At 43.4% G+C, this 27845-nt stretch overlaps 1 protein-coding gene across 6 annotated transcripts in view; it reads left to right on the forward strand.

The window, feature by feature from the left end:
- tacc1 (transforming, acidic coiled-coil containing protein 1) overlaps window positions 1-24249 on the forward strand; it is a 139519-nt gene extending 115270 nt beyond the window's left edge. For all 6 annotated transcript variants that reach the window (XM_048522854.2, XM_048522852.2, XM_048522853.2 and 3 more), the window contains 8 exons: window positions 1290-1345; window positions 6778-6921; window positions 9624-9700; window positions 16497-16540; window positions 17718-17878; window positions 18017-18123; window positions 21309-21429; window positions 22317-24249. In XM_048522854.2, the coding sequence (XP_048378811.1) occupies window positions 1290-1345; window positions 6778-6921; window positions 9624-9700; window positions 16497-16540; window positions 17718-17878; window positions 18017-18123; window positions 21309-21429; window positions 22317-22385 (779 nt within the window). In that variant the 3' untranslated portion in view covers window positions 22386-24249. The remainder of the gene's footprint in view (window positions 1-1289; window positions 1346-6777; window positions 6922-9623; window positions 9701-16496; window positions 16541-17717; window positions 17879-18016; window positions 18124-21308; window positions 21430-22316) is intronic.
- The last annotated feature ends 3596 nt before the right edge of the window (window positions 24250-27845 follow it).

Genomic DNA, 27845 nt, shown 5'->3' on the forward strand with positions numbered 1-27845 from the left:
CCCCACCCTATGTTTACAGTCCCTGCAGTTCTGTGGGCCCCAATGTCATGCTGAAACATGAAGCCATCAGGCTGACAATTGAACTCTTGTTGCAACAAGTGGCTTTAGTTTTTGTCACTGGATCTAGTTATTTGCTACCTGGTCAGCCACAGTACCTGCAAGTGTGGAACTCCACTTCATTTAAACTAGGACAGAATGCACAACACATGTAACACATCTTATATGACCACACATAACCTTTCTGCAGAAGAGTCTAGTCCCGAAACGTCGGCCTTCCTGCTCCTCTGATGCTGTTTGGCCTGCTGTGTTCATCCAGCACTACAGCTGGATGAACCATATTCAGCAATAACCATACTCAGTAACATGCTGAACAGCTTGCACTTAATGCCAGAATTGGACTTGTAGCATGAATTTCTGTTTCTGAAACAATCCAAGGTGCTGTTCTTTCTATCGTCCCATTGTCCAAGCTGTTACAGAATTACCCAAATTGATGGGCATTCAGGAAACCACTTGCCATATTTGCATTCCCCCCTCTAACAATTCACTCAGACAGAGGAAAGCCAATCTGTCTCTGCCAATGATCAATCTCTCACCTGGGGGATATCATCTATTGTGTGTTCAATTGAAATAGTGTGTTGGAAACTCACCAAATGACACAATATTGGTAGTGTCTGACCCTTCATTAATGGGATGCAGGTACACAGTTGCTCACCGGTAGACAGGGTAGTGAAGAATGCATTTGGTACGCTTCCCTTTTTTGGTCAGTGCATTGAGTTTCTGAGTTGGGATGTCACGTTGCAGCTGTACAGGACATTGGTTGGGCCACTTTTGGAATACTGGTCTCCCTGCTAAAGGTAAGAATTTGTTAAACTTGAAAAAATTTTGAAAATATTTACAAGGATGCTGCCAGGGTTGTAGGGTTTGATCTGTGGGTAGAGGCTGAATAGGCTGGAGTTATTTTCCCTGGAGCATTGGAGGCTGAGGAGTGATCTTAGAGGTTTATGAAATCATGAGGGACGTGGATAGGGTGAATAGTCAAGGTCTTTTCCGCTATCTAGTCAGCATGAACTAGTTGAAATGAAGGGTCTGTTTCTATGCTGTATAACTTGATAATACCTGGCGCCACCATGGTTATTGTCAAGCTGAAGGACATTGTGAAGGATGGCTTTCTATCTTCTCAGTAAAATGTCTTGCGGAGCTGACTCTTTTCAATCATAGGAGGTGCAACACACTAACATTAAAATCCTTTAATGCCCAGATAACATGTCTTGCCTTTGTCTCACTTCCAGGGTTGGCTAAATCAAAAGAAATAGACCAGCAAGAACCAAATGGACCCTCATCACCTGTGAGTATCCGAAAGTCTGCGAATGTACTTGAATTCAATCTTACACTTCTTCACCAGGGCACTGGCTTTCTCAGCTCAACCTAACAGTCACAAATTTCTAGGACTGTGATCAGAAATAAAGGAATTCTAATGGAGTATTCGTGTTTTGCAGATTTCACCCTTGTTTGGTGAGAATCCCACACAAAATTGTTTTCGCAGACTTACAGAAAGTTTCCAATTCATTAGCTAGCATAGCAGAAAGATTTTTGCTTGTTGATGGTTAGTTGAAAGTAAAATATGTACCAATTACACAGCACAAAAAAATTACCATAGTCTTTGTAATCTTTTAGGGAAAATCCACCAGCTAAACCTGAATCTAAAACTTAAAATTAGCGAAAGCCATGGATCATCGTGCAGAAGGATGTGGGTTACAAGACATACAAGAGGAGATGTTTAATCTTTTTTGCATATTCGTCAACTTGTCAGTAGAATTAATGTTATTTTTCTGCTGTTTTTCAGCACATTGACCCATTTCATCAAGATCCCTATGTAATCTTAGAAAAACTTTTTCACTGTCTACTGTGCCATCAATATTGATACTACTAAACATGCCTTCTGTATTCTCATCCATATCATTTGTATAAAGGACTAACAAAAGAGAACCCAGAAATGATCCTTTTCATTTTCACTGTTCAAGATGAGCAAATGGTGAAAGATAAAATGGAAAAGGAATGAAAAACTCAGTAAGAAGAGTCATAAATGCTATCATTTGAGAATATGTCATGACGATTAGGCAACATTAACTTTTTTTCCACATTGACCATGAAATTAAACAATTAATTTGATTCATCCTGGTCATTGTTTGAGGGCCAGGAAATGTATGTCGATTCTGGATCATTTGAAGGGTGTGGAGGAGTGATGAAAAGTTTTACTCTGTTTCATTCATATGTGTACTTATCAAACGACATGTGCCAATAGACATGGCTATCTTTGTTGACACAAATTCACCACTGGATTATCATCACTCTGATTAGCCCTGACTGATTCCCCGAACCTACAAAGTTCAAGCAAAATGAACCTGAGTTGAAAATTTCAGTTGGACTGCCAGCCTTGAGTGCATTCCCACAGGGGTGTGTGGTTTCACTGTTGTGATAAATTCCACTGGGAATTTCTGGTTTTCCCTTCGGCTGAGGACCTTGCCCCAATATTCCCCTCTATTGTGGCTTCCTGCATTTTTGTGGACCTGATGCAGCTTCGGTTAAAGTCTGAAAAGTGACAGAAATCTCCTTTCACCCGGATGATTAGATTTTGTTGGTGTTTTCAACAAATGTCAAGCATTGTGATGGAATCTGTAGCCTGTGCTGCTGTATAGGTTGACAGCATTTTATTTTGTGGTTTTGTTTTGTTCGTTCTAAGAAGTGGGCCCTGATTTAAAATCTCCAAGCCCTTTTGGTTTGGACAACAACAGAGTTCTAAGTGAACACGGGAAGAAATACAGCTAAAACACAGACACTGCAACCCCCAAGGAGCATGTGAATACAGCTCCCACACAACACTCACATCAGTGAGCCTTCCGAGCCTCATTGACATGGATGGTGTGAAGAATATTTTCTAATTCTAATTCCTTGTAGCAGATTGACTTTTAAAGGGGCTGTGGCTCATTGGTCAGTGGAAGAGTCCAAATAAATAAAGCTTGTAATAGTTGTTGGAAATTCAGACTGAGTTTCATGGCAAACTTCACTGAAGAATGGGCAGAAATGGGAAGTGTTTCACCAAGCACAACAAAGAGGGTTTTATCGATTTTTGTTTTGTTTTTTTTTGGAATGCAGAACCTTCATTACGAAGGTCAAAGACAGTTTCAATGTGAAAACCGGAGACAAGTTTTGAGGTTCTCCAATTTTTATACAAGTCTTCTTGACTGATGCACAAATTGGCCAGAAACAAAACATCTTATGTTTTCCAACAATTTACAATCAAAAATGTGCTCCTTGCATTTTTTTTTTTGTGGCACGAGGTCTGAAATGCCAAATCTGAGTGTCTTGATGATGAATTGAGAAACAGTGCAGCAATTGAGAGCTGACTTTTTTCTGTATTTTTTGGGAGTGTAGTGGGCAGGTCACATTTGCAGTGCAACAGCTGAAATAAACACTGGCACAAGTCCTTGCAGACTGTTGAGTGAGATCAATGCAGAAGGGAGGTAAACAAGGTTCAGCATTTAATGGGACAAAACAACTTTGTTTCCTTGTTGGTTCCTGAACTATGTGGCAGAATTAGATGAGCCACAAAGCCATCTCTTGTGCTGTGGTGCCTTGTAATATTCCACAATGAAGAGAATTGATGGCAGGATTTCTTTGGTCTTGACTCTGGCCTAAAGTGGCAGAAAAAAAGAACCTAATGGGACAGTATGTATCTGTACAGTGTGGAAGCAGGCCATTCAGCCCACTGAGTCCACACCAACCCTCCAAAGAGGAGCTTCCTAGACCTACCCTGCCATCACTGTAACCCCGCATTGCCCATGGCTAATCCCTCTAGCCTGCACATCCCTGGACACGGGGAGAATGTGCAAACTCCACACAGACAGGGTGGAGTTGAACCTGGGTCCCTGGTGCTGTGAGGCTACTGTGCCACTCTACACTCAGTTCCACTTGAAGTTTTAATTCAGATATTTTATGACAGTGCAATGTGGTGCAACCTGCTCTTCTACTTCATTTTGAAACGGGTGCTTGCATCTGACTGCTTTCCTTTTATCAGCAAACCTCAGAGCATGTACACAGTTGGTGAGTATGCCGCAGTGTGCAGGTTGTCCAACCTTGCTGGAACCGTTGGTTGGCTCAAGCACAGAAATGGCAGATGAGCACAGGATTATCTTTGTGCAGAAGGAGATTATACAGGTTGTGTAGAAACTACTTTAATCCAGAACAAGGGCCCCTACAGAACAGACGTCGGATGGTGATGCCATCTGGCTTCTCTCTCCAGCAGACAAAGACTGAAGGATCATTTTGGGCAGCAGAAATTTATATTTATTTGTTGTCAGCTGATTTCCCTGTTTGATTTTCTGAAAAGTCCTTTGATCAGAAAGGAGATGGATTTTCAGGGCCAAAGATTTGTGAGCGGTCCTGAGTATCACTACTGTTCAGCATCATACAAATCAGCGCCATTTCGAGATACTTTGTTGCCCACCAGTATTTGAAATCTTCATTATTTTCGTTAAAAGCAGGCATTCTAAAGGTTGGCCAATTCAGGTGCCACATAGCTAGCCTGTTCCTCATGACCTCTGTCTCCAAACCATCCCTCCCATACACTCCTACCATTGGCACAGGAAAGCTAAAATGGATCAACAATTGATAGATTGTATCAAGCCAATAACATTTAACCAGCTCCAGTAGTTTAACATGAATCATTTTTGGGACGTTATTGGCAATCTGAATAACAATTATTCAACGTCCACAAACTTTTAGGGAAGGTAATCTACTGTCCTTAGCCAATCTGTCCTCCACATGACTCCAGTTAACTGGAGTTACCTGTCCTCTGAAATGGCTCCAGAAAGGAATTCCATGGAAGGAGCAATTTAGGGATAAGCTGCCATGCCAGTGACGTACCGTGGAAGAGAACGGTACAGTGGCTCAGTGGTTTGCACTGCTGCCTCACAGTGCCCGGGACCCCGGGTTCACTTCCAGCCCCTGGCAACTGTCTGAGTGAGATTTCTCCCTGTGCTTGTGTGGGATTCTTCAGGGTGCTCCAGTTTCTTCCCACAGCCCAAAGATGTGCAAGTTAGGTTGGATTGACCCATACTAAATGGTCCCACAGTCATCCAGGGATGTGCTGACTCGGTGAGTTAGCTGTGCGAGCACGCAAGGTTACAGGGATGCAGGGCAGAGGTGTGGACTTGATGGGCTGAATGGACTGCTTCCACACAGTAGGGTTTCAATGACACTGTATGAAGAATAAGTTGGAAAAAATGCCACTTTTAGCCTGGATTCCTCGCAACAGAGTTCTGGATGCAATTTGAGACTCCAGGCAAGTCCTGGGAGAGTTCACAGACCAACCATTTGACTATGATAATAAAGTATGGAGCTGGATGAACACAGCAGACCAAGCAGCATCTCAGGAGTACAAAGGCTGACGTTTTGGGCCTAGACCCTTCATTAGAGAGGGGGATGGGGAGAGGGTTCTGGAATAAATAGGGAGAGAGGGGGAGGTGGGCCGAAGATGGAGAGAAAAGAAGATAGGTGGAGAGGAGAGTATAGGTGGGGAGCTAGAGGGGGGGGATAGGTCAGTCCAGGGAAGACGGACAGGTCAAGGAGGTGGGATGACGTTAGTAGGTAGGAAATGGAGGTGCGGCTTGGGGTGGGAGGAAGGGATGGGTGAGAGGAAGAACAGGTTAGGGAGGCAGAGACAGATGGGGCTGGTTTTGGGATGCAGTGGGGGGAGGGGACGAGCTGGGCTGGTTTTGGGATGCCGTGGGGGGAGGGGGAGATTTTGAAGCTGGTGAAGTCCACATTGATACCATTGGGCTGCAGGGTTCCCAAGCGGAATATGAGTTGCTGTTCCTGCAACCTTCAGGTGACACCGCAGGAGGCCCATGATGGACATGTCATCTAAAGAATGGGAGGGGGAGTGGAAATGGTTCGCGACTGGGAGGTGCAGTTGTTTATTGCGAACCAAGTAGAGGTGTTCTGCAAAGCGGTCCCCAAGCCTCCACTTGGTTTCCCCAATGTAGAGGGAGCCACACCGGGTACAATGGATACAGTATACCACATTAGCAGATGTGCAGGTGAACCTGTGCTTAATATGGAAAGTCATCTTGGGGCCTGGTGTGGGGGCAAGTGTAGCACTCCCTGCGGTTGCAGGGGAAGGTGCCAGGTGTGGTGCGGTTGGAGGGGAGTGTGGAGCGAACAAGGGAGTCACGGAGAGAGTGGTCTCTCCGGAAGGCAGACTGCCCCCACCGCATCCCAAAACCAGCCCAGCCTGTCTCTGCCTCCCTAACCTGTTCTTCCTCTCACCCATCCCTTCCTCCCACCTCGAGTGGCACCTCCATTTCCTACCTACTAACCTCATCTCGCCTCCTTGACCTGTCCGTCTTCCCTGGTCTGACCTATCCCCTCCCTACCTCCCCACCTATACTCTCCTCTCCACCTAGCTGCTTTTCTCCATCTTCGGCCTGCCTCCCCCCCCCTCTCTCCCTATTTATTCCAGAACCCTCACCCCGTCCCCCTCTCTGATGAAGGGTCTAGGCCCGAAACGTCAGCTTTTGTGCTCCTGAGATGCTGCTTGGCCTGCTGTGTTCATCCAGCTTCACACTTTATTATCTTGGATTCTCCACCATCTGCAGTTCCCATTATCTCCAACCATTTGACTGCCTGTTTGCTTGTTTATTTCCGGTCTTGTGTCTTTCATGTTGATGAAGAGGGGCATTGAGGTCCCCAAGTAACAAGTCTTCTCTTCTCTTGCAGCAAATTCCAGCCCCTGGGGTGTGCAGCACTGAAAGCATCCTCTCATTTAAAGCACTTCTGAGTGAGATGGAAGGTTCAGTGGGCAATGAGTTGAACAACATCCAGGCAGACAAGACCGCGGTCCTGAGTTTAATCAAAGAAGAGGTGATAGCTCTGATTACTTTTGGCTTTGAATGATTAACCATTGGCATCCATTTGGGTTAGTGACTGGTCTGCAATGAGAAGCCAATGATGTTTTTGTGGAATAGCTTGAGAGTTCCTCACAGCAAATCTGGGCTTTTGAGGGGAATTTGATGGTTTTGGAGCCTGACCACGTTCTGACTCAAGTGGGTAATGGCTGAAATCCACAGCCTAACCAAACAGTGAAAAATTACCAGTTATGCCGTCTCTTGACTTAATTCTGGGAAGTTTGTTGGGGGTGTTGGTGGGGCAGATCCTCCCTTGCTAAGATTCTAGGTGTTTAAAATAAGTTTCACTTCAACCCTGATGATCTCAAATCAAGTATAAATATCCCTACTATGAGAAGGATAAAAATATTCCTTGTTCTTAATACCTATTCAGTTACTTACTGTAAAGTGCAAATGATGTTTCATCTCAGAAATGATGGGAACTGCAGATGCTGGAGAATCCAAGATAACAAAGTGTGGAGCTGGATGAACACAGCAGGCCCAGCAGCATCTGTTTCATAATGTAGTATTGAATGTTCAGTCACTCGACATCTTGGAACTTTCTTGCCTTTTGTTCAGTGTCGCTTGGTCAAAGTTCTGGTGCTGCCTCCGTACCAGCACTGTGGGTGTGCTTCGACTCCCTTGGACTGTAGCAGTTCAAGAAGGCAGCTCACCATCACCTTCCCAAGGCCAGTAGCGATGGGTGATAAATGCAGATCCAGCCAGCGACGATGACATCCCAAAAACAAGTTTTCTTTTAACAAGTCAGCATTCGATACCATCTGCTGATGAACTTGTTACTCGTGACTTAGTTCCCTCTATCTTTGACTACCCACGTACACTGTGGGCTGACTTCCCACCTGCTGTTCACTGAAGCTTCCCCAAACCGCTGTCTGCACCAGACTCTCACAGAGGCCCTGTTCAACCATCACGCTGAGCTTCATCGACTCCCTGCCTGGTAATGCAGACAGAAATTCTCATCCCCATTTTCAGATGGTACCGTCAATTTTGCTGTCCTGTCTTCACATGCTCTGAGCTTTCCATTCTTCTTTGTAATCTCCTGCATATCCCAGTGACTCACCTTCAGTTGCCCGGCCCTAAGGCTCTCCGCCTCCCCCTCTCCTCCTTCAGGATGCTTCTTAAAGCATTTTCCCGATATTTCGTTAGTCTGAATTATCAACAATCTGCGGTGTCAAATTTAGTTTGCTCCTGTGAAATGATAACAACATTTTATTCTATTGAAAGTGTGACTTAAATCCATAGATGTGCCAAAAGCAGCAACAGACCATCTGGCATGTCGTCCAGTTGTCTTTTGTGAACTGCTGCCTTTCCTCTGTTTTTCTCTATCACTTAGCTGCCCTCTCCTGGTAACGCTATTCCTGTCCATTTCCACAAAGGCAGGGCAGTCTGGTACACAAGCCACTGGAACACTGCTCCATAACCAGTGTGCGCATTTGGGTCCTAGGCCTGTTGCAGTGTTTGAGTGAAGTCCAAGACAAGCTGGAGGAAGAGCACCATGTTTTCCACTGAGGCACTTTTTCTCGTTCCAACAGAGAGTTTAACAAATTCTGATCACCCAGCCATAGGAAAGATATTATTAGGTTGGAGAAGTTTCAGAAAAGATTTGCCAGGATGTTGCTGGGATTGGAGGGTTTCAGGTTTGAGGAGAGGCGAGGACTTCTTTCATTGGAGCAGAGGAGGTTTAGGATTGACCTTATAGAGCTTTGTAAAACCATAGGGTGAATAGCAGGTTCCTTTTCTCTCAGATGGTGAAACAAGACTAAGGGGCACATTTTTAAGGTCAGAGGAGAAAGATTTTAAAAAAGACATGGGGGTAATTTCTTTTACACACAGAATGGATCATATGTGGAATGAATTTCCAGAGGAAGTGGTGGATGCGGCTACAGTTTAAATGTTTAAAAGTCATTTTGGATAAGTACCTGAATAGGAAATGTTCACTGGGATACAGACCAAGTGCAGGTAGGTGGGACTAGTTTAGTTTGAGACTATGGTCAGCATGGACTGGTTGGACCAAAGGATTTGTTTCCATGTTATATGACTTTGTAACTTTACGCTGTGAACACAGTCCTCGATTTTGACAGTTTCTGTCTCTGGTTTCCATGTTTTGTGTTTCTTCATCTTTGTTTCAGTCAGAACTGACCTTCACTGTGCTGCTAATGCTGCTCTAGATCTATGCTTTGTCCCATTCCTTTTGTTGTTGGTCCCCTTTGATCGCTAATATCCCTCTGCCCTTTCTTTCAAAAGTTGAAAACTCACTGCTTTTCCATATGCGTTCAGTTCTGAAGAAGAATCCCTCATCAGACTCAAAACGTGAACTCTATTTCTCTTCTTTGGAGATGTTGCCAGACCTGCTCAGCTTCTCCACCACTTTGCCTTTTTATTCAGAAGTCCAGCATCCACAGTTTTATGGTACCATGCGGAAGGACGGAATGCCTTCTGAAATTCAGGGTGCATTGAGGGAGGGAATTTGGAGGCAGCAGGTCGTGAAAGGTGGTACATGGTTGAGGCTTGACACATTTCTGAGGTGGTTAAATGCAGATGAGGAACTGAGGGACATTGGAAATTGCTGTTGTGAAGCTGCTTCCTGTGGCATAGTGCTCAATCACCAAGTAATCTGTAATACGTATGCATGACACATGATCTCTTTTTTAAAAACAGATTGCAGCTAAGGAAACAGAGGCAAATGAATGGAAGCAAAAATATGAAGACAGTCGACAAGAAGTCATTGAAATGAGGTAAGACATGAAATGTTGAACAACAGTTGGTTTATTCCATGACAATATGAAAATCCAATTGACTTTTAAGTTTTCTTTTCAACATTGAAATGCACAGTTTTCTTCAGTGTCCTATCTTTTGGGTACTTCCATGTGAACTTAGTTCTAAATAAAAAGCACTCAGTTTGAAAGAGAGGCGGGTTTGAGGCCATTTTCATTTATTTGCACAGACCTGTTTGACACTGACTTCCATGGGTGGTGTCTGTAGTTGGTGGAATCAGAAGTTCAATGGTCTGTCTGGATCAGTTAACGTGGATACAAGAGCACTAGAAAACCTTAATTGTACCTGGTAACTGCAAGGTAGATGTGTTTATCTCAGTTCATCTGGCTCAGTATAAATTCTACATTGGTAGAAATCCTCAATCTGTCAGAACCTGAACATTGAATCAAATAGACAAATGCTCAGTGACTGGTGACAATCTTGGGCAAAATCTGAGAACATGAGCACTTCCGTGACATCATCACAATGTTGTTCTAGGATCCTAAAGCCCTTACACGAAATGTACAACAATCATTCGCAATTGAAAAGCTGATATCAGTAATGGTCAACTCATACTGACTGAATTAGTATAAAAACTGATCTGGTTTACCAATGCCCTTTTAAGCTTGGCAATCTGTACTCCTTATTCACTCTGAGTTCATTGTGACTGCGAACCCACAGCTGTGTGACTGACTATGAACTGCCTTCTGAAATGGGATGGTTATGTAGACATTTTCCAAAACAACTCACATCACCATCTTGTTCAGGGCAATTACAGCAAAACTTGTGTGCCATGAGTGACATGTGTGAAATGGGAGTCACATTGGATTTCAGGTGAAAGTGTAGGGCTGCCTCTGCTTATTGCTTTTACTTCTCTGCTTTTACTTCTCATTGTCAAACAAGATTCTGTCTTTTTGCATGTCTTCAGTGTCTTGGCTAGTTTCAGCAAATCAAATGCCCTAACTACCAGATACAGCTTCTGATTATCTCCTTCATTCTGACAAAGCTGCTGTGACTTGTATGTAGTTGATTTAACACACACTTCCATAGCTGTGTTGGACTGATGACCCTCATTTCTCAAGGGAAATATCCAGCTCGTATGAATAGTTCTTGTTTCCAAGTGGCATGTTAGGGAGAACTTCTGATATTGTCATTGAGTTCCATGTTCATCACGTGCAGAGTATATGGATTTCATTATGATTCGTGAATCATGGCTTTGCGCACAAATACTTCTCCACGCTTGTAAATGGGTCAAACTTCAGAACTATAGGTCAATGAAGAGAGAGAGACACCCTAATGATAGCACAAATGCTGAAAAGTGACAGAAAATTGATGAGATGGCCCAACAATGAATTTGGCTTTCTTGGGTTTATGCATTGTGGAACTGAATATAATAGACAAGACATGATTGTAGAAATGTATAAATCACTTGTTAGGCCTCAGCTGGGGATTTGTGTGCTCTTGAGGACACCACGTCTTTGGTAAGATGTCAAGATCTTGGAAAAGGTGCAGCAGGGGAAGTTAGCCGGTGTGTGACCACGGATGTGGATCTTCCGTGATCGAAGTGTTTGGATTGTTTGGCAAATGGGAAAGAGTAAAAGGTGACACTTTTTGTGGTTTCAAGATGATGGAATGTTGCTTCTAGGAACGAGTCAGTAACCGGAGATCCTTGGTTTTCCCCCACACAGTCTTTGGAGTCTCTCACAGTCTTCCTGAAAAACTGATTTCATGAACAATTTCAAAGGAGTTGGGTAGGTACTTGAAGATGAGCCATGTGCAAGACGATGGAACAAAAGCAGGGACCCAGAACTGAGCATGCCTTTTTTCAAAGAGAAATTACACATACAATGGGGTGCATGGCCAAGGTCTGTGCTGCAGCTTCCGAGAAGCTGATTATGTTTTCAGGGAAAAAAAGTGTCCTTTCCTATCATTTTAGTTTTACACCATGATCGCTATTCTACACTGGATTGATACCTTAAACAACTAGGCCGGTGCAAATTACCTATTTTGGATGCATTTGAGTTTTTTTCTTTTGCACATGGCTTCCTGATGAGTTTGTTGATGGGCTTTGGTACAGCTAGACTTGACAATTTCTGATGTGGGGATGTATAGTTGCCAAGCATCACTAGTTGTGGAGTTTCTCCTTTTGAGATGCTGTGGGTTACCTGGCACTATTCTGATGCTAGAAGATGTGACGGCATTTCAGCCAATGATCACTGGGCTGTGTGATTCCATGTGACCAAACAAGACACAGAATGTCCATTGATTTTTTTTTCAAGCAAGTGAGTATATTCATCCCACGCTTTTCACTGGAGAGCACAATTTCGTTTTTAGAATGTATTCACAGCAATATTTGATAATAAGGTTAATGGCAGCTGTGTTTTTCCTGGAGTTATGATGGGGAATGGCTGAACTCCTCTAAGAATGAAACTAAAACACAAGCCCCAATTTGTTATGACAGGAGTCGGGGGTTCCCCTCTAATAATTACCCCTGAAACGCCCAGAGAAGTTTGTCTTTGCCCACATAAGCTGTTAAAAGAGTGGTTCAAAGGAGGAAAATCCCTGATCTCCACATTACCAGTAAAAAGAAACAATTTCAATATTTAACCCAACCATGAAGAAATTAACAAAATTACCAACAAACTGACAATTTCCCCCTAGACTACGAACTACTCTCTCACTGGTCTAAATTCTACTGGAATGCTGTTCAAATAAAAACAAGTCCCACTAATGTAAGAGAGATAATGGGAACTGCAGATGCTGGAGATTCCAAGATAATAAAATGTGAGGCTGGATGAACACAGCAGGCCAAGCAGCATCTCAGGAGCACAAAAGCTGACGTTTCGGGCCTAGACCCTTCATCAGAGAGGGGGATGGGGGGAGGGAACTGGAATAAATAGGGAGAGAGGGGGAGGCGGACCGAAGATGGAGAGCAAAGAAGATAGGTGGAGAGGGTGTAGGTGGGGAGGTAGGGAGGGGATAGGTCAGTCCAGGGAAGACGGACAGGTCAAGGAGGTGGGATGAGGTTAGTAGGTAGCTGGGGGTGCGGCTGGGGGTGGGAGGAAGGGATGGGTGAGAGGAAGAACCGGTTAGGGAGGCAGAGACAGGTTGGACTGGTTTTGGGATGCAGTGGGTGGGGGGGAAGAGCTGGGCTGGTTGTGTGGTGCAGTGGGGGGAGGGGATGAACTGGGAGGCTTGGGGACCGCTTTGCAGAACCAAGCGGAGGCTTGGGGACCGCTTTGCAGAACCAAGCGGAGGCTTGGGGACCGCTTTGCAGAACACCTCCGCTCAGTTCGCAACAAACAACTGCACCTCCCAGTCGCAAACCATTTCCACTCCCCCTCCCATTCTCTTGATGACATGTCCATCATGGGCCTCCTGCACTGCCACAATGATGCCACCCGAAGGTTGCAGGAACAGCACCAAGCGGAGGCTTGGGGACCGCTTTGCAGAACACCTCCGCTCAGTTCGCAACAAACAACTGCACCTCCCAGTCGCAAACCATTTCCACTCCCCCTCCCATTCTCTTGATGACATGTCCATCATGGGCCTCCTGCACTGCCACAATGATGCCACCCGAAGGTTGCAGGAACAGCACCAAGCGGAGGCTTGGGGACCGCTTTGCAGAACACCTCCGCTCAGTTCGCAACAAACAACTGCACCTCCCAGTCGCAAACCATTTCCACTCCCCCTCCCATTCTCTTGATGACATGTCCATCATGGGCCTCCTGCACTGCCACAATGATGCCACCCGAAGGTTGCAGGAACAGCAACTCATATTCCGCCTGGGAACCCTGCAGCCATATGGTATCAATGTGGACTTCACCAGTTTCAAAATCTCCCCTTCCCCCACTGCATCCCTAAACCAGCCCAGTTCATCCCCTCCCCCCACTGCACCACACAACCAGCCCAGCTCTTCCCCCCCACCCACTGCATCCCAAAACCAGTCCAACCTGTCTCTGCCTCCCTAACCGGTTCTTCCTCTCACCCATCCCTTCCTCCCACCCCCAGCCGCACCCCCAGCTACCTACTAACCTCATCCCACCTCCTTGACCTGTCCGTCTTCCCTGGACTGACCTATCCCCTCCCTACCTCCCCACCTACACCCTCTCCACCTATCTTCTTTGCTCTCCATCTTCGGTCCGCCTCCCCCTCTCTCCCTATTTATTCCAGTTCCCTCCCCCCATCCCCCTCTCTGATGAAGGGTCTAGGCCCGAAACGTCAGCTTTTGTGCTCCTGAGATGCTGCTTGGCCTGCTGTGTTCATCCAGCCTCACATTTTATTATCCCACTAATGTAAACTCAGTTAATAAGAAGCAATAAATTATAACTTAGTCTGTGCCAATTTGGAGAGATTGTCTTCTGGAATATTCTGTCTTCTCTGCTGTCTTCACATCGTTCTTCTGTTAATGCATCCCTGACAGCAGAATTATCTCTATAATTTCTTCAATGAGGACTTTGAGCTAAAATACCATGCTACCTTTGATTGATTAGATGGGCTTTCTCTGAGAAGTGAATGGTGCTAACTGTGGCAGTTTTCTGTCTTTCAGATGGCACTTGGCTCTCCCTGATTTTCCAAATGCCCTTGTCTTTCATCTCCTTTGACATAATCGTGTTCTTTTATGATTGGTTTCAGGTTATCAACACCATCAGAAATTAATTGGCATTCTGTATCTCGTTGCTTTGTTTAAATTATTTGGCTGAATTCAAACTCCTGGTCATAACATCAAAACAAGCCTGCAACCTGTAAGGCATTTTCGATAGACTTCTTTTACTTTTTGAGGCTCTCTGTACGGGTAACTTCAGCTGCTGCTCACAAACATAGGATTTTTTTTGAAAAATTCCTAAAAGTACAGAAAAAACACAAATTCTCTTCAAGGAACCACACATTTAAGCTTCCTGCTTTCCACTTCATGATTACCAACTTTATAATGCTAGGGTGGGGGGTTTCAAGACTTGGGGCATATTTTTAAGGAGAAAAGAGAAAGATTTTAAAATGTTATGAGGAGCAACTTTTTTTTTATACACAGGATGGTTTATATATGGGTTGAACCTGCAGAAGAAGTGGCTTCAGTAACAAAGTTTTTAAAAGGCATTTAAATACGTACGTCAGTAGGAATGATTTGAAGGGATATGGATCAAGCACAGGCAGGTGACACTAGTTTAATTTGGGATTATGGTTGGCATGTACTGTTTGGACTGAAGGGTCTGTTTCCATGTGTATGACTCTATGACTATGATTCTACATGATTTGTGAATCATTTCTAGTGTACCTCTTCAGTTTCCCCCCCCCACCCCCCATTCATAGAATGTTTTCTCCTTTTTCAAAGTAGAAAATACCTACATCATAACTGTTTGTAGTTGACTCATTTGGCCAGGGTAATCTCGGGAGCCCATCATCAATCTCCCACAATACTCAATTGTCTAATTGAGAGCTGATAGTAAAACACCCACCTCCTGCATACGGTTCACGGTGAGCAAAGATATCCTGTATGAGGCCCAAATATTGTGGTCACTGCTCTGTGATCTGTTCATGTATAAATTCCAGGCCATAGTTATTGGTTGGATCATTTCATGCCAAAAATGATTCCTGGAGGTTCTTTCGTTATGTGTATAGTTCATTTCTGTTTTATTTAATGTGTTGATGGGAAAACTATTGGCCTGTCTTCACCATTCAGTAGTATGTGAGAAAGACTGCTGTCACTCCAAAATATCCAATGATATCATCATGTCTTAAGATGGGACTGTTCAACTGACAGTGCGCCATACTTAGCAAATACATCACACACAAAGTTTGCTGGGAAGATCTGGAACTTGTGTTTGTCTTGTGGCATTCCACAGATGTTACAGATGAAAGAAAAACTGAATAAGCCCAGCATTAAAATGTACAGTTGTGAAATACCTCATACAGCTGTTGTATTTTATATGGACTAATTGGTTTGTGAAATTTGCTTTTATGTAGCCTGAAGATATTTTGTTTTAAAGATTTACTAAAATAATTTTGATGTTCTGAAGTATTAACAAGAATCATCTTTTTTTTCCAGAAATTGTTATTTACTTCATGGTTTTAAGGCTTATTGAGGTTTTCCATCTGAAGAAATATTTTCAGTGACTTGATTGTGACAAGGTGTGATTTTAAAAAAAAAACTTAAAATTACTACAGTGTGGAAGCAGGCCATTTAGTCCATAAGTCCACAATGACCGTCCAAAGATACCCTACCCAGACCCACACCCTACACCCTATCCCTGTAACCCTGCATTTCCCAGGGCTAACCTCCACATCCTTGGACACTGTGGGCAATTTAGCATGGTCAATCCTCCTAATCTGCACATCTTTGGACTGTAGAAGGAGACTGGAGCAATCCTGAGGAAACCCACACAGGCACGGGGAGAATGTCCGAGGGTGGAATTGAACCGAAGCGTTGAAGCAGCAGTGCTAACCACTGAGCTGCTGTGCTGCCCTAAAATAGAAATTTTCCTATTTAGTGTTCCTATTTCAGATTCAGTTTGTGAAATATATCTGACAGAAAAAAAGAACATACGTGAGAATTGTTCTATGTCAAACTCATTGTATTTGATGACAAATCTTAACCAACTGCTCCAATTTCAAGCGGAGCTCATCACTCTGAAATGGCCAACATGCACTTAAAGCACATTTACATCACATTTGTTCTTGACTAACAGAAGAAATAATGACAGACTTTTAAGATCACTGTTTTAAAAGGTACTTTCTAATTAGGAAATCAATCAACTAATTCTTTGTTCCATTTTTCTACAGAAAGATTGTTGCAGAGTATGAAAAAACCATCGCACAGATGATTGGTACGTATTCGATTTCTTCATTCAGTAAATTAGAGTGACATGGGTGGCACGGTGGCTCGGTGGTTAGCACTGCAGCCTCACAGCACCAGGGACACTGGTTCAGTTCCAGCCTCAGGCAAGTGTCTGTGTGGAGTTTGCACATTCTACCCAAATCTGCCACAGTCCAAAGATGTGAAGGTTTGGTGGACTAGCTATGCTAAATTGCTGATAGTATGCAGTGTGGGAAATGCAGGATTAGGATAGGGGGTGGGTCTGGGTGAGACAATATTCAGAGGGTTGGCGTGAACTCGATGAGCTGAATGGCCTACTTCCACACTCTAGGAATTCTATGCTCTTATGACATTTTATGACCGAAATTAACTCCATCCATTTTAAGGGTTCTGCAATGAAAAGAGCGTTGTATTGTTATACTTATTCTGCCTTCGTGTGAAGGAATTAATACCACTCACTACCCTTGCTGTAACATTATGCCCCTCTCTTAATAGCCAATTAAAGTATGTCTTGATGCTCAAGTTCTTTGATCACCTGAGTGGATCAGGAAGGGAATTGCGATGGTTTCTTTTAGTAATTTTCCATTGTATTTGAAGGTGTATCAAAGAACTGAGCTCCTTTTGGTTTTCTGTGGAGGCGTCACCCCTGGCCAGTAGGACACATGTCTCCTTTCCAGATGAAAGCTTTAAACTTAATTCTCAATTTCCAAAGCAGTTTTCGTTGCCTTGCAAATCATTGGTTGATCAGTGGAAATCACTTATTCTCCTGGAGATATGTGCTTTAACTGGCAATGTACATTGGCAATTGCACTTGTGGAATGCATGTCTTCAATTTTTTTACTTTAAAGTAGAAATTGTTGACCCATGAAGCACACCATGAATCTGTTCTTGCATTTGAAGATCTGTGCTTTAACGGGCAGAGGTGAACCAATCTATCTCTCAGGATTAGGAACTAGAACTTTGTCTGCAGTAGTGCAGCTATTTACCGGAATGCCCTCCTGTTCCATGCAGTGCCTGGAATTTGGATTTGATACTTGCACTGCAAATAAATATCAGGTGCTGATCAGGTACAGCTTATTTTAGCACAACCTCCCAAGATATGTTTCTACCCCCAAGTTTTTAAACTCATGTACTTATCAATTACAGTCTTCTCTGTGGCCATTCAATTGTTGTTCTTATTCCCACAGAAGATGAGCAAAAGAACAAAATGGCTTCTCAGACATCCATTCAACAGCTAATTACGGAAAAGGACCAGGCTTTGGCAGATCTTAATTCAGTGGAGAGGTCTTTATCAGATCTTTTCAGGAGATACGAGAACATGAAAAGTGTACTAGAAGGATTCAAAAAGGTGCACATCGCTTTTGTATTTCTTAAGTCATATGTTAAAAAATGTTAAAAGAACTCCCATGGGGATATTGGAAGAAAATACACTTTCCTATGACGTTTTGCTTGAAAACAAACTTATTTTCTGTCTTTTGTCTGAAAGAATGAAGAAGTATTGAAGAAATGCGCCCAAGATTATTTGGCTCGGGTCAAACAAGAGGAGCAAAGATACCAAGCTCTTAAACTCCATGCTGAAGAAAAACTGGACAAGTAAGTCTGTCAGATTGCTGCAGAGTTCACAACGACCTGAGATTTTTGTCATCAAGGTTAAAGTGATCATGTTAGCTTGCAGCCTGGCTGGCCATGCTTGGAAATACAACTTCAAGAAACGTACCCCAAATGCTGCACAAAGGCATCATTTGAACGAAATAAACATTAGAGCCGAAGGAGGATAGGAGGGGAAAATTTCAAGCTAAGGCAAAGAAATGGGGTGGTGGTAGGGAGAGAGGATCTGAAAGAGGTGGAGAGGATGAGTTAGACGGCATGGAGCCTAGACAGCTAATGGAACGGCCAACAATGTAAGGTTAAAAGGATAAACGACCTGGAGACCAGCTGTGTTTGGATAGTTGGAACGAGGATATGTGCGCTGGCTGATCAGGACCCACTGTTGGCTAGGATGTCGGTGGCAGAGCTGTCCAGCATAAATAAAAATAGAAGGTGCTGGGGAAGCTCAGCAGGTGTGGCCACATCTGTGGAGAGAGTCCATCTTTTGAGTCCAGTTCTGAGGGGAGAGAGAGAGAGAACCAAAGAGTTGAGATTCAACTTGAAGTCACCAAGGATGAAGAGTCATTGAGACATGTTAACAGGGCGGATGTATCGAGCAGATAAACTCCTTTAATTTCTAAAATTGAAAAGTGAACCCAACCCAAGCACGTTTGAATTTGAAATCAGTGTTTTTCTCTTCCCCGGCTACCAAGTTACAAGAGAAATGACTTGTGAAATCACTTAACCTAGCCGTAAATAGATCTAAGCCCATAACCTTTACAGCGAGCACATACACTGAGATCTATACAGTTAGAACAGTGTTCCACCCAGGACTAAACTCTCAAATCTTTCCCAATCACTTATGAGTGTTTTCATTCTTACTGATATCCTTCAATCTTTCATTCTCTTGCTCACCACCATTTAGATTTTTACATATTTGAAGCTGACTCATCAGAATGAAAGCTGAGCTTTATTAGTTGTCTGTTTCACTTGAGGTAAAACTGCTTGTAAAGCCAAGATATTTTTGTTGTGATTGTAATGTGGTCAGCCAAGTTGGAGCTCATAGAATCTGAATTCCGTGACCGAGGCTGTTAATCTGGTCCAATCGGGGAGCTGTGGCTGGCATACAAAAAGGGTGAATGTCAGGGATACTGGCATTCTGAGAGCTGACTCCGTATGAAGCATTACTGTAGTCATGGACTATTCCTATATAAATCAAGGGTGACTTGGTAATGGGATGCTGGCCTCTGAAGAAGATTCTTGCAAATTGAAATAACTCCACAATGATCTGTGTGACCAAGACCTCTGGGTCTGAAGTGTGTGGCTTTCCCATTTTGTGCTCACTGGAACAAGTGACTTCACTCCACAAAGGTTGGAGTTTAAAATCATGACAGTCATTGACTTAGAAGACAAGGTTTTTATTCTGATCTGCTCATGCGTCCAAAGTGGTAAAATTTCTAACCCTTGGGTCAGGACTTGCTTCCCAACCCTCCCACAGACACTGGACTTAACCAACTAACGTACTGAAGGATGGGAATTTGCAGTCCAAGCACATTATTCACATCACATGATTGGAATCCATCTTCTCCTAAGCACCAAACTCACTCTTAGTCTGGGAAGCTGCAGCCTAAAAAGAAGACCTGTGAATGTGTAGAGCAGGTATTCTCAACCCTTGTGTGTGTGAAGCCTATCTCTCTCTTGTTAGAAAGATTACGCAAGATAATTCACCCCATTCCTCTTCCTCCCATGACACGAGTATTGTACCACAAGTTAGTTTCACAGGTAAATATATTTCTTACCATTTCGGTTTTATTTAATGTGGAACTTGGTGTTGCTGAGCAACAAATTTCCTTATTTCCTTATTCAACATGTGGGGAGTAAATTGGAAACTACTAATTATTGTGGTCTTGTGAAATGGCCCTGGGAATGTAATTTGTTTGTGCCAAATCAGTTCAGTCAGGCTTGTAAATGCACCTTCCCAGAGCCCATCTACAAAAAGTTTAATAAGCACTTAACTCAGAAATTCTGAGACTCTTGGTATTAAATGTTAAATTGCGACTGACCGACCCTGGTTCATGAAGAGAACTCGAATGCAGTAGGCACAGCTTTGCAGCTGTAAATTTAAGGCTGTTTCTCCCGTACTTCCTTTTGAAATGTCATTTATTCAAAAGAGAAAAAAAAAGAATAATTACGGATGTTGTATATCAGCAACAAAACAGAAATTGTTGGAAAAGCTCACCAGGTCTGGCAGCATCTGTGAAGAGAAATTAAATTTAATGTTTCGGGTCCGGTGACCCTTCCTCAGAACTCAAATCTCAACAAGTTCTATGGAAGATTCACCAGACCCGAAATGTTAACTCTGATTTCTCTTAACAAACGCTGCCAGACCCGCTGGGCTTTTTCAGCAACTTCTGTTTTTGTTTCTGATATTTATTAGCCTGTTTTCCGTTATTTCATAACTTGACATCAAATTTTAAAAATAACAAAAGTTGCAAATGATACAACAGCAAAGAGTTTGCTGGTGTTGTGGTTCCCTCAAACCAAGGAGTATCAGTCATTTTCAGAAGTTCTGTTCATTCCCAAATATATGATTTAGGTGCTTCCCATGCAGTTAGTTCACACATTTTCCTGTCACCTGTTGTCCTGCCCAGGACTTGTCGGTGATCTTGTCTGTTGGGGTCTACACAGCATTCAGGACTGGGTCAGCAGTTAGTCCAACATTTCTATCTCAATCATGTTGTATTTGATTGGCAGATTGCATCATCCTCTCACCGTTCTGAGTTGGTGGGGTGGGCTAAGTTTCATTTGTTCTGCTGATAGTTTAGGTTGTGGCTATGCAGGCTATCCTATGAGATATAACCATCTCAGGCATCTATATTGTCCACTTCCAACATGCTCTGTATTTCTCAATTCTTTATTGTTTAGGGATTTCCACCACAATATAATCAAGGACACAAAGGGCTTTGATACCAGTTGCTCCGAAGTTGATATTCTGGCAGAGGTCAGTGCTACCTGTGGAACCTCTTGGAACATTGGCACAGACCTCTGTTTACAAACAGCAGATACAAAGGAATTAACTTCAGTCTGCAGGTCCTAATTTGTTGTTGTGAGGGCTCACGGTAAAGATCTTGCATGCTCCAGCGCTGTTTGGCAGCCCAGTCTGTTCAGTAACTCCCATGACCAATTTGCAGGGCCAATGAGGAGATCGCTCAAGTGCGTGCTAAGGCCAATGCAGAAGGAGCAGCCCTGCAGGCCAGCTTGCGAAAGGAACAGATGAAAGTGGATTCCATGGAAAGGACAATTCAGCAGAAGGTAAAGCGAATGAGAGTTTGACAGTCACAGCACCCAAGCACGATTGTCTCGTGGCCCTTCCCAGAATGGGGTTCAGGATCCCAGGTTGGGAGTAGAAGCTGAAATTTTAAGGTTGCAAACTCTGAGGGAGCAGTGTCCAGTGGGGATCTCTGGCAGTGTTGGACTAGCTGTGCTTCTGCTCAAACAGGCATGTCCTCACACTCAGAAATCTCTCCTCCTCTTTTGCACCCTCCTCACTGAATTTTCACTGAGGGGGCATTCACAAAATTTTTAAGCCTTGATTCAAGGTTCAAGTTGGAAAAATTGAGAAGCATGGTCTTGCTCAGAAGGTGGGAAGCATCTGTATGAATATGTCCACCCAGGCATGATGTGACTGTGGACAGGTCCCAAGGAAGGGACAGTAAGGTCCACTCAGCTTCCCTGCTCCAACTGATAATGCTGTCAGCTGTAACGTGTGTAATTTCAAGGAGAGTTTGAAGACCCTTTATTTATTTTCTTGCCATAGCACTTCCGAAAGCTGCTGCTTATTGTCTGTTTGGTATTAATAAATTCCTGGCATCCTACTCAGTAGGCACCAACTGAACATCTGCAGGCTGCATGCTCACCTAAGCTGTAGCTAGAATCAAAGCGAAGATTGTGAAGTTTTACTCGGTCATATTCACAAGTGATGAGACCATTTATGGTGGTCTCTGCATTCACTGGTTCATCATAGATGACATGATTGGAACAGGAAATGTCCAGGCACGTGACTTTGCGTCGCTCCAGCAGGACAGTTTACCCACTTCCAGATGAAAATGAATGGCAAAGTACAGGCCAAGAAGTATTAACAGCTTATCTTGTTTCCAACAGGTTGCCAAAAGAAAAATAATTTATTTCTTCTTTCACAGAACCAAGAGATAGAGGAACTGACCAAGATTTGTGATGAGCTGATTGCCAAACTAGGGAAAACTGAGTGAAGGCTGCAAGCCCAAAAATGGACATTACACGACAAAGCTTCTTGCAGACCTTCATTCCTATAGCACGCTGCCTTACTTAGAAATAATATCAAATTTCACCCCTGAAGTGGCAACACCCAGTAGTCTGCACAGCACATGTGGATCCGTTTTCATGCACTGTTTACTGCACAAACAGAAAAAGTTGCCAAAATATTCCCAGGGTTGTAGGCAACCATTTTCTCTGACATGTAATTTGCTTTGCTAACACATCATCCTTATCTTTGTCACTCAGTGGCATTGAAAATGGCAACTAAATATACAATGCTTAAAGGTGCCATCCAGTTACCTTGTGTAATTATGGTGCCAGCCTTTTATCTTCAGTTAAGCTTCCTGCAACTTGCTTCAACCGATGGTAAACCCAGACTGAGAGACCACCTTCAGTGTAATGTTTCAGTGTCATAGTTCTCAAGGTTCATTTTTCTGAAATGAGTGCTTTGACAGTCAGTGCCATTTTTTTTGTTGTTTGAGTTCTTGCCTGCAGCAAAATCTCTCAAATGTTGGTTTGAATAGAAGTAGCAAACCCACTGAGTTGCTTGTGTCTTCCATCCCAGTCATTGCCATAGCCTTTACACAATGCACTGGCTTCCCTTGTAGAATAAGGATACTCATTAATCGGCGCTCTTGGTGCCAACGATGTTTTTTTTTCTTCAAAGCAGTATTGGTTTTATGCAAGTCATCTTTAACAAGTAATTGCAGTAAGCATTGCTTCTATTAATGCATATTTTACGTGGGCATGCAGACTCAAGGGGGAAATGGAGGAGACCACTTTCGATTTGGGTGTCTTATTCACATCAGCACCACCAGACCCTCACCAGAACTGGTGAAGGACTGTGGCAAAACTTTACCCTTAGATGAAATCCAAACTTTTCTTCTCCAGGCCTGCTAGCCTTGAGGATTCAAATGACAACAGACCAGGGTCCTGAGCTCAGCATTTTAGGTATGAAACCACCAAATGACAGCTGTGAAGTGATTCTTGAAGAGGGAACACTGGTGCACCCTATAGTATCTCATTTCCGAGTTGAGGTGAAGAAACTTTTTTTTTAACTTCTCGGGATGCTCACCATTTTGATGCTCAGGACTTTTACAAGACTGGGTTTGAGGTTTTGAGATGTTGGCATGCACCAGCGTTGCACACTGACCCTTCTCAAGAATGGCTGCAGTAAGGCAAACAGCTTTTCCTCACACGAGACCACACAACACGTAAATCTATTCACATTTCCGGCAGGTGCTGTACACTCAATAGTATAATGGGATTTTGAACGCACAAAAGTCTCTGTACACTGAACAATATTTGTTTACTGCTAGTTAGAGAATGTCATTGCCCTGAAACTGGCTGATAAAAAGTGCACATAACTTAAATCCTTAGTCTGGAGTCTTGTGTTTTTCCCTCCCTATCCTGTCTTTTTCAACAATGGCATAAAATGACATACGGCTGCATACTGATTGTAGAATTACACCTGCTGGTTGAAGTCTGCATTTCAGAGACAGATATTGTTCTGCCTGCATTAATAACTTTTTCTGGTTTTGTGGTTGTGCCAGTGGAAATATGCTTGTGGTGATTCATTTTTGTGTGTCGTTTCCACTTGTGACTTGTCTGAGTAATCTGCACCAGCTCTGACATTCCTCTATTATTTCTCCAACATTTTGCCTTGGCCATTTTAAGCTGCTTTTCACTTGGGGGGAAAAACCCTTCACCTGCATAGTTTTTATACACAGATATATTTGTCTTTTTATATGTTATGGTTCAATGAAGATTTTTAAAATTGTAACTACAAAAAAAACAAAGATTATAAAATTTTAATTCCATGTACTAATATATTTTTGTCCATTGTCATTGTCTGAATAAAAATGATGGTGAGTTTCACTTGCTTGAGTTGCATGTTCTGATTTCTTCCTGTTGCATGATACAGCAAGGGTAAGGACATGTTAAGTATATACTGGTTTGGTTTAGAGGATGTGTTGCTTGCTTGATGAGCATTAATTGCTCATTGTTCAAGAGACGGTGACGATGAGCTGCCATCATGAACTGCTGTATTAATAGTCGAGTAGGGACATGGTGACACTGCTGTGTGGGAGGGTATTCCAGGATTCTGACCCACAATAGTGAAGGGGGTGATGATTTGGAGGGAAATTTGAAGGTGTTAATGTTTCCATTCGTCCACCCTCACCCTTCCAGGTACTAGAGGTTGTGGATTCGTAAGATGCTGTCAAAGGAGGCTTTGGGTGTTACTGCGATGCATCATGTAGATGGTACACATTGGTGCCACTATGCGTCAGTGGTGGATGGGATGTGCATCAAGTGGACTGCTTGATCCTGATGATGCAAACACTTTGTGTTGAATTGCTGACAGATTTGTCTTCATATTATTTGTTACCATACAAGTGAAGAAATGAACTCGGTTCTGTTTCATGATTTCAGGAACATGCTTGCACCAATCGGCTTGTTCAGAGCAGTAGAAGAATAGGGGTGATTTTGTGGCAGCATTCAACAGATGAGGTGCAAAGCTCTGAAATGCGAGGGGACTCCAAATGACCATAGGAAGTGCTGAACCGATACACCATCTCTATCATTGACCTTAATTTGTGACTATGCTGTTTCTCAAAGGCTAAATGACCTGGTTAAATGATGGCATTGAAACATATTACCAAAGTAAAAATGACTTATTTGCAACCAAGTACACTACCAAAAGGTTAGACAAAAGGTAGTTTTGGTTTAAACTTGTTGGGACAAGAGTGTCTGGCGGATTGGGAAACAAGCTGTGCCCTTGGGTTTTGAGTCTTACATCAGCACTGGTTATAAACCTGGACCAAATGGAGGACCGAATTTGACCAAGAGAAACGAGCAAGTGGAAATGCATGTGCATCGAAAAAGTTCCTGCACGTAACTGAAAAAAGAAAAACCCTCAACTTAGTTGTACATCATTTTCAAATGACTGTGTCGTGTTACTTGATGAATGACTGACCTCCGTTCAGGCACCTAAAGGTAGCAGCAACCACATACGAGTTAATTGTACATCCAGTTTGGAAGGATAATAACTGGGTTGAAATTTACATGTCATTGAGGGCAACTGTGTAGGCATGGAAGCTGAACTAACTGAAATGAACTGGCTAAGTCGCCTAGCGGGGAGACGGTGGGGATACAAAGCACATGTTTAAGGATATATTTGAGAATGAGTGTATTCTTACTCTATGGAAACCCACCATCTATGGTTAACGGAGGTATTTTTGGAAATCTTCAACTATGCAGTGAAATTTGAGGTTCAGCAGAGGGCGGTGATGATGCTGATTGGTGGTTAGGGTGACGATTTGTCTCAATGCAGTCACCATTACCAAAACAGGGTAGAGAGAGGAAGTGTTGTCAAGGGATGGTTAGACCCCAAACACTATTTCACTGTTTCCCTCCCTACTTCTCTGGCCAACAAAAAAAAAAGCCACTGTGAAGACCACAGCAGCAGCAGAGTGAGTATAAATCTACTGGAGCCCAGGGAATATTGTCAATGCGAGGCTGTGACCTGATTCACTGGTAGGAAATGTGCACTAAATTTGAATGAGAACACAGCCAAGAAGTATCAATAAACATAATTAACTCAATAACGTAAATAACTAATTAGAAGTGGCTGGACAGGTGACATGCAGTAGCTGTATGATGTGGGAGCTAGCTGATCATGTTGCGAGCTGCTGTGACCACATCTGCAGCAAGTGTTGGTTGCTTGAGAAACTTCGGCTCAGAGTCGATGAGCTGGAATCTGAGCTTTGAACACTGTGGCACATCCAGGAGCGGGAGAAGTACCTGGATGCTTTGTTTCAGGAGGCAGTCACACCTGGGAGATTAAGCACTTCAAATTTGGTCAATGGCCAGAATAGCAGGGTGTGACTGTAAGCAAGGCAGGTAGAGGGATCCTGCTGTTGGGAGAAGAGCAGCCTCAGCTCTTGACATTGTCCAACAGGTATGAGATACTTGCTCCCAGTGAGGATGAGGAAAAGGGCTACAGGGAGGTTGAGCCAACTGACCACTGCACTGTGCTACGGGAGACCGTTCAAGAGGGGTTAGCAAAGAGACAAGTGGTAGTTGTAGGAGATTCAATAATCGGGGGGATCGAGAGTCCCACATGGTGTATTGCCTGTCTGGTGCCAGGGTAAGGGATATCTCTGACCGGTTTGAAAAGATATTGGGGAGGGAGGGAGAGGACCCAGTTATTGTGGTCCATGCCGGAACAAACAATGTAGGCAAGCTGAGGAAGGAGGACCTTTTCAAGATTATCAGGACCTAGGAACAAAATTTAAGAGCAGGTCCTCAAGGGTTATAATCTCTGGATTACAGCCCGAGCCACGTGCAAATTGGCACAGGGACATGAGAATAAGGGAAGTAGACATGCTTCTAAAAGAGTGGTGCGGGAAAGAGGGGTTCTTTTTCACGGGGTACTGACATCAGTATCAGAACAGTAGGGATCTGTACCATTGGGACTGTCTCCAACTGAACTCAGCTGGGACCAAAGTTCTAGTGAAAAGTGTAAATAGGCTGGTTGATGGGACTTTAAACTAGAAAGTTGGAGTGGGGAGGAAGGGAAAGGTAAAACATCCCCCAGTGGGCAACAAAGCAGCAGGCTCACATCTGTAGGGGTGGATTCTGCTTTGTGGAAAAATATGAAAACGATGACAGGCAGGGAGAACTCAGGAAAAGTTATTAAAGTCTCCAGCACACACACAAACAGCAAAGAGTGTTTGGATAGGGTTAGGAATTAAACTTCAAGCACACTGGATAAACCCATGACAATGAGGTACTGCAGAGCTGGAGGTGTGCTATTTGAATGTAGATGGTGTAAGAAAGAAGGCAGATGAACTTGTGGTGTAGCTTGAAATTGGCAGATATGATGTGGTGGGCATCACTGTGACATGGCTGCAAGGGGGTCAGGATTGAGAGCTGAATATCCAAGGACACACATCTTATTCAAAAGATAGGCAAGTGGGCAGAGGGGATGAGGTTGCTTTATTAGTAAGAAATGAAATTCAACAGTAAAAAATTGAAGTTGGGTCAAATGGTGTTCAATCTGTGTGGGTACAGTTGATGAACCATAGAGGTGAAAAAAACCCCACAGTTGGAATTTGGTACAGACCTCCGAACAGTAGTCAGGAGCTGAGGCGCAAAATACACCAGGATATAGAAAAGGTGTGTAAGAGAGGCAAAGTTATGGTGATCATGGGGGATTTCAATATCAGGTGGACTGGGTAAATCAAGCTGGTACTGGAAATTGCAAGAAAAGGAGTTTGTGGAATGTCTACAAGTTGGCTTTTTGGAGCAGCTCATGGTGGAGCCTATAAGGGAACAGGCAATGTTGGATTGAGTGTGTGCAATGAGGCAGACTTGATCACAGACCTTAAGGTGAAGGAACCCTTAGGAGGCAGTGATCATAAGATGAGAGA

This window comes from Stegostoma tigrinum, chromosome 40, assembly GCF_030684315.1.
Source record: "Stegostoma tigrinum isolate sSteTig4 chromosome 40, sSteTig4.hap1, whole genome shotgun sequence".
Classification (NCBI taxonomy): domain Eukaryota; kingdom Metazoa; phylum Chordata; class Chondrichthyes; order Orectolobiformes; family Stegostomatidae; genus Stegostoma; species Stegostoma tigrinum.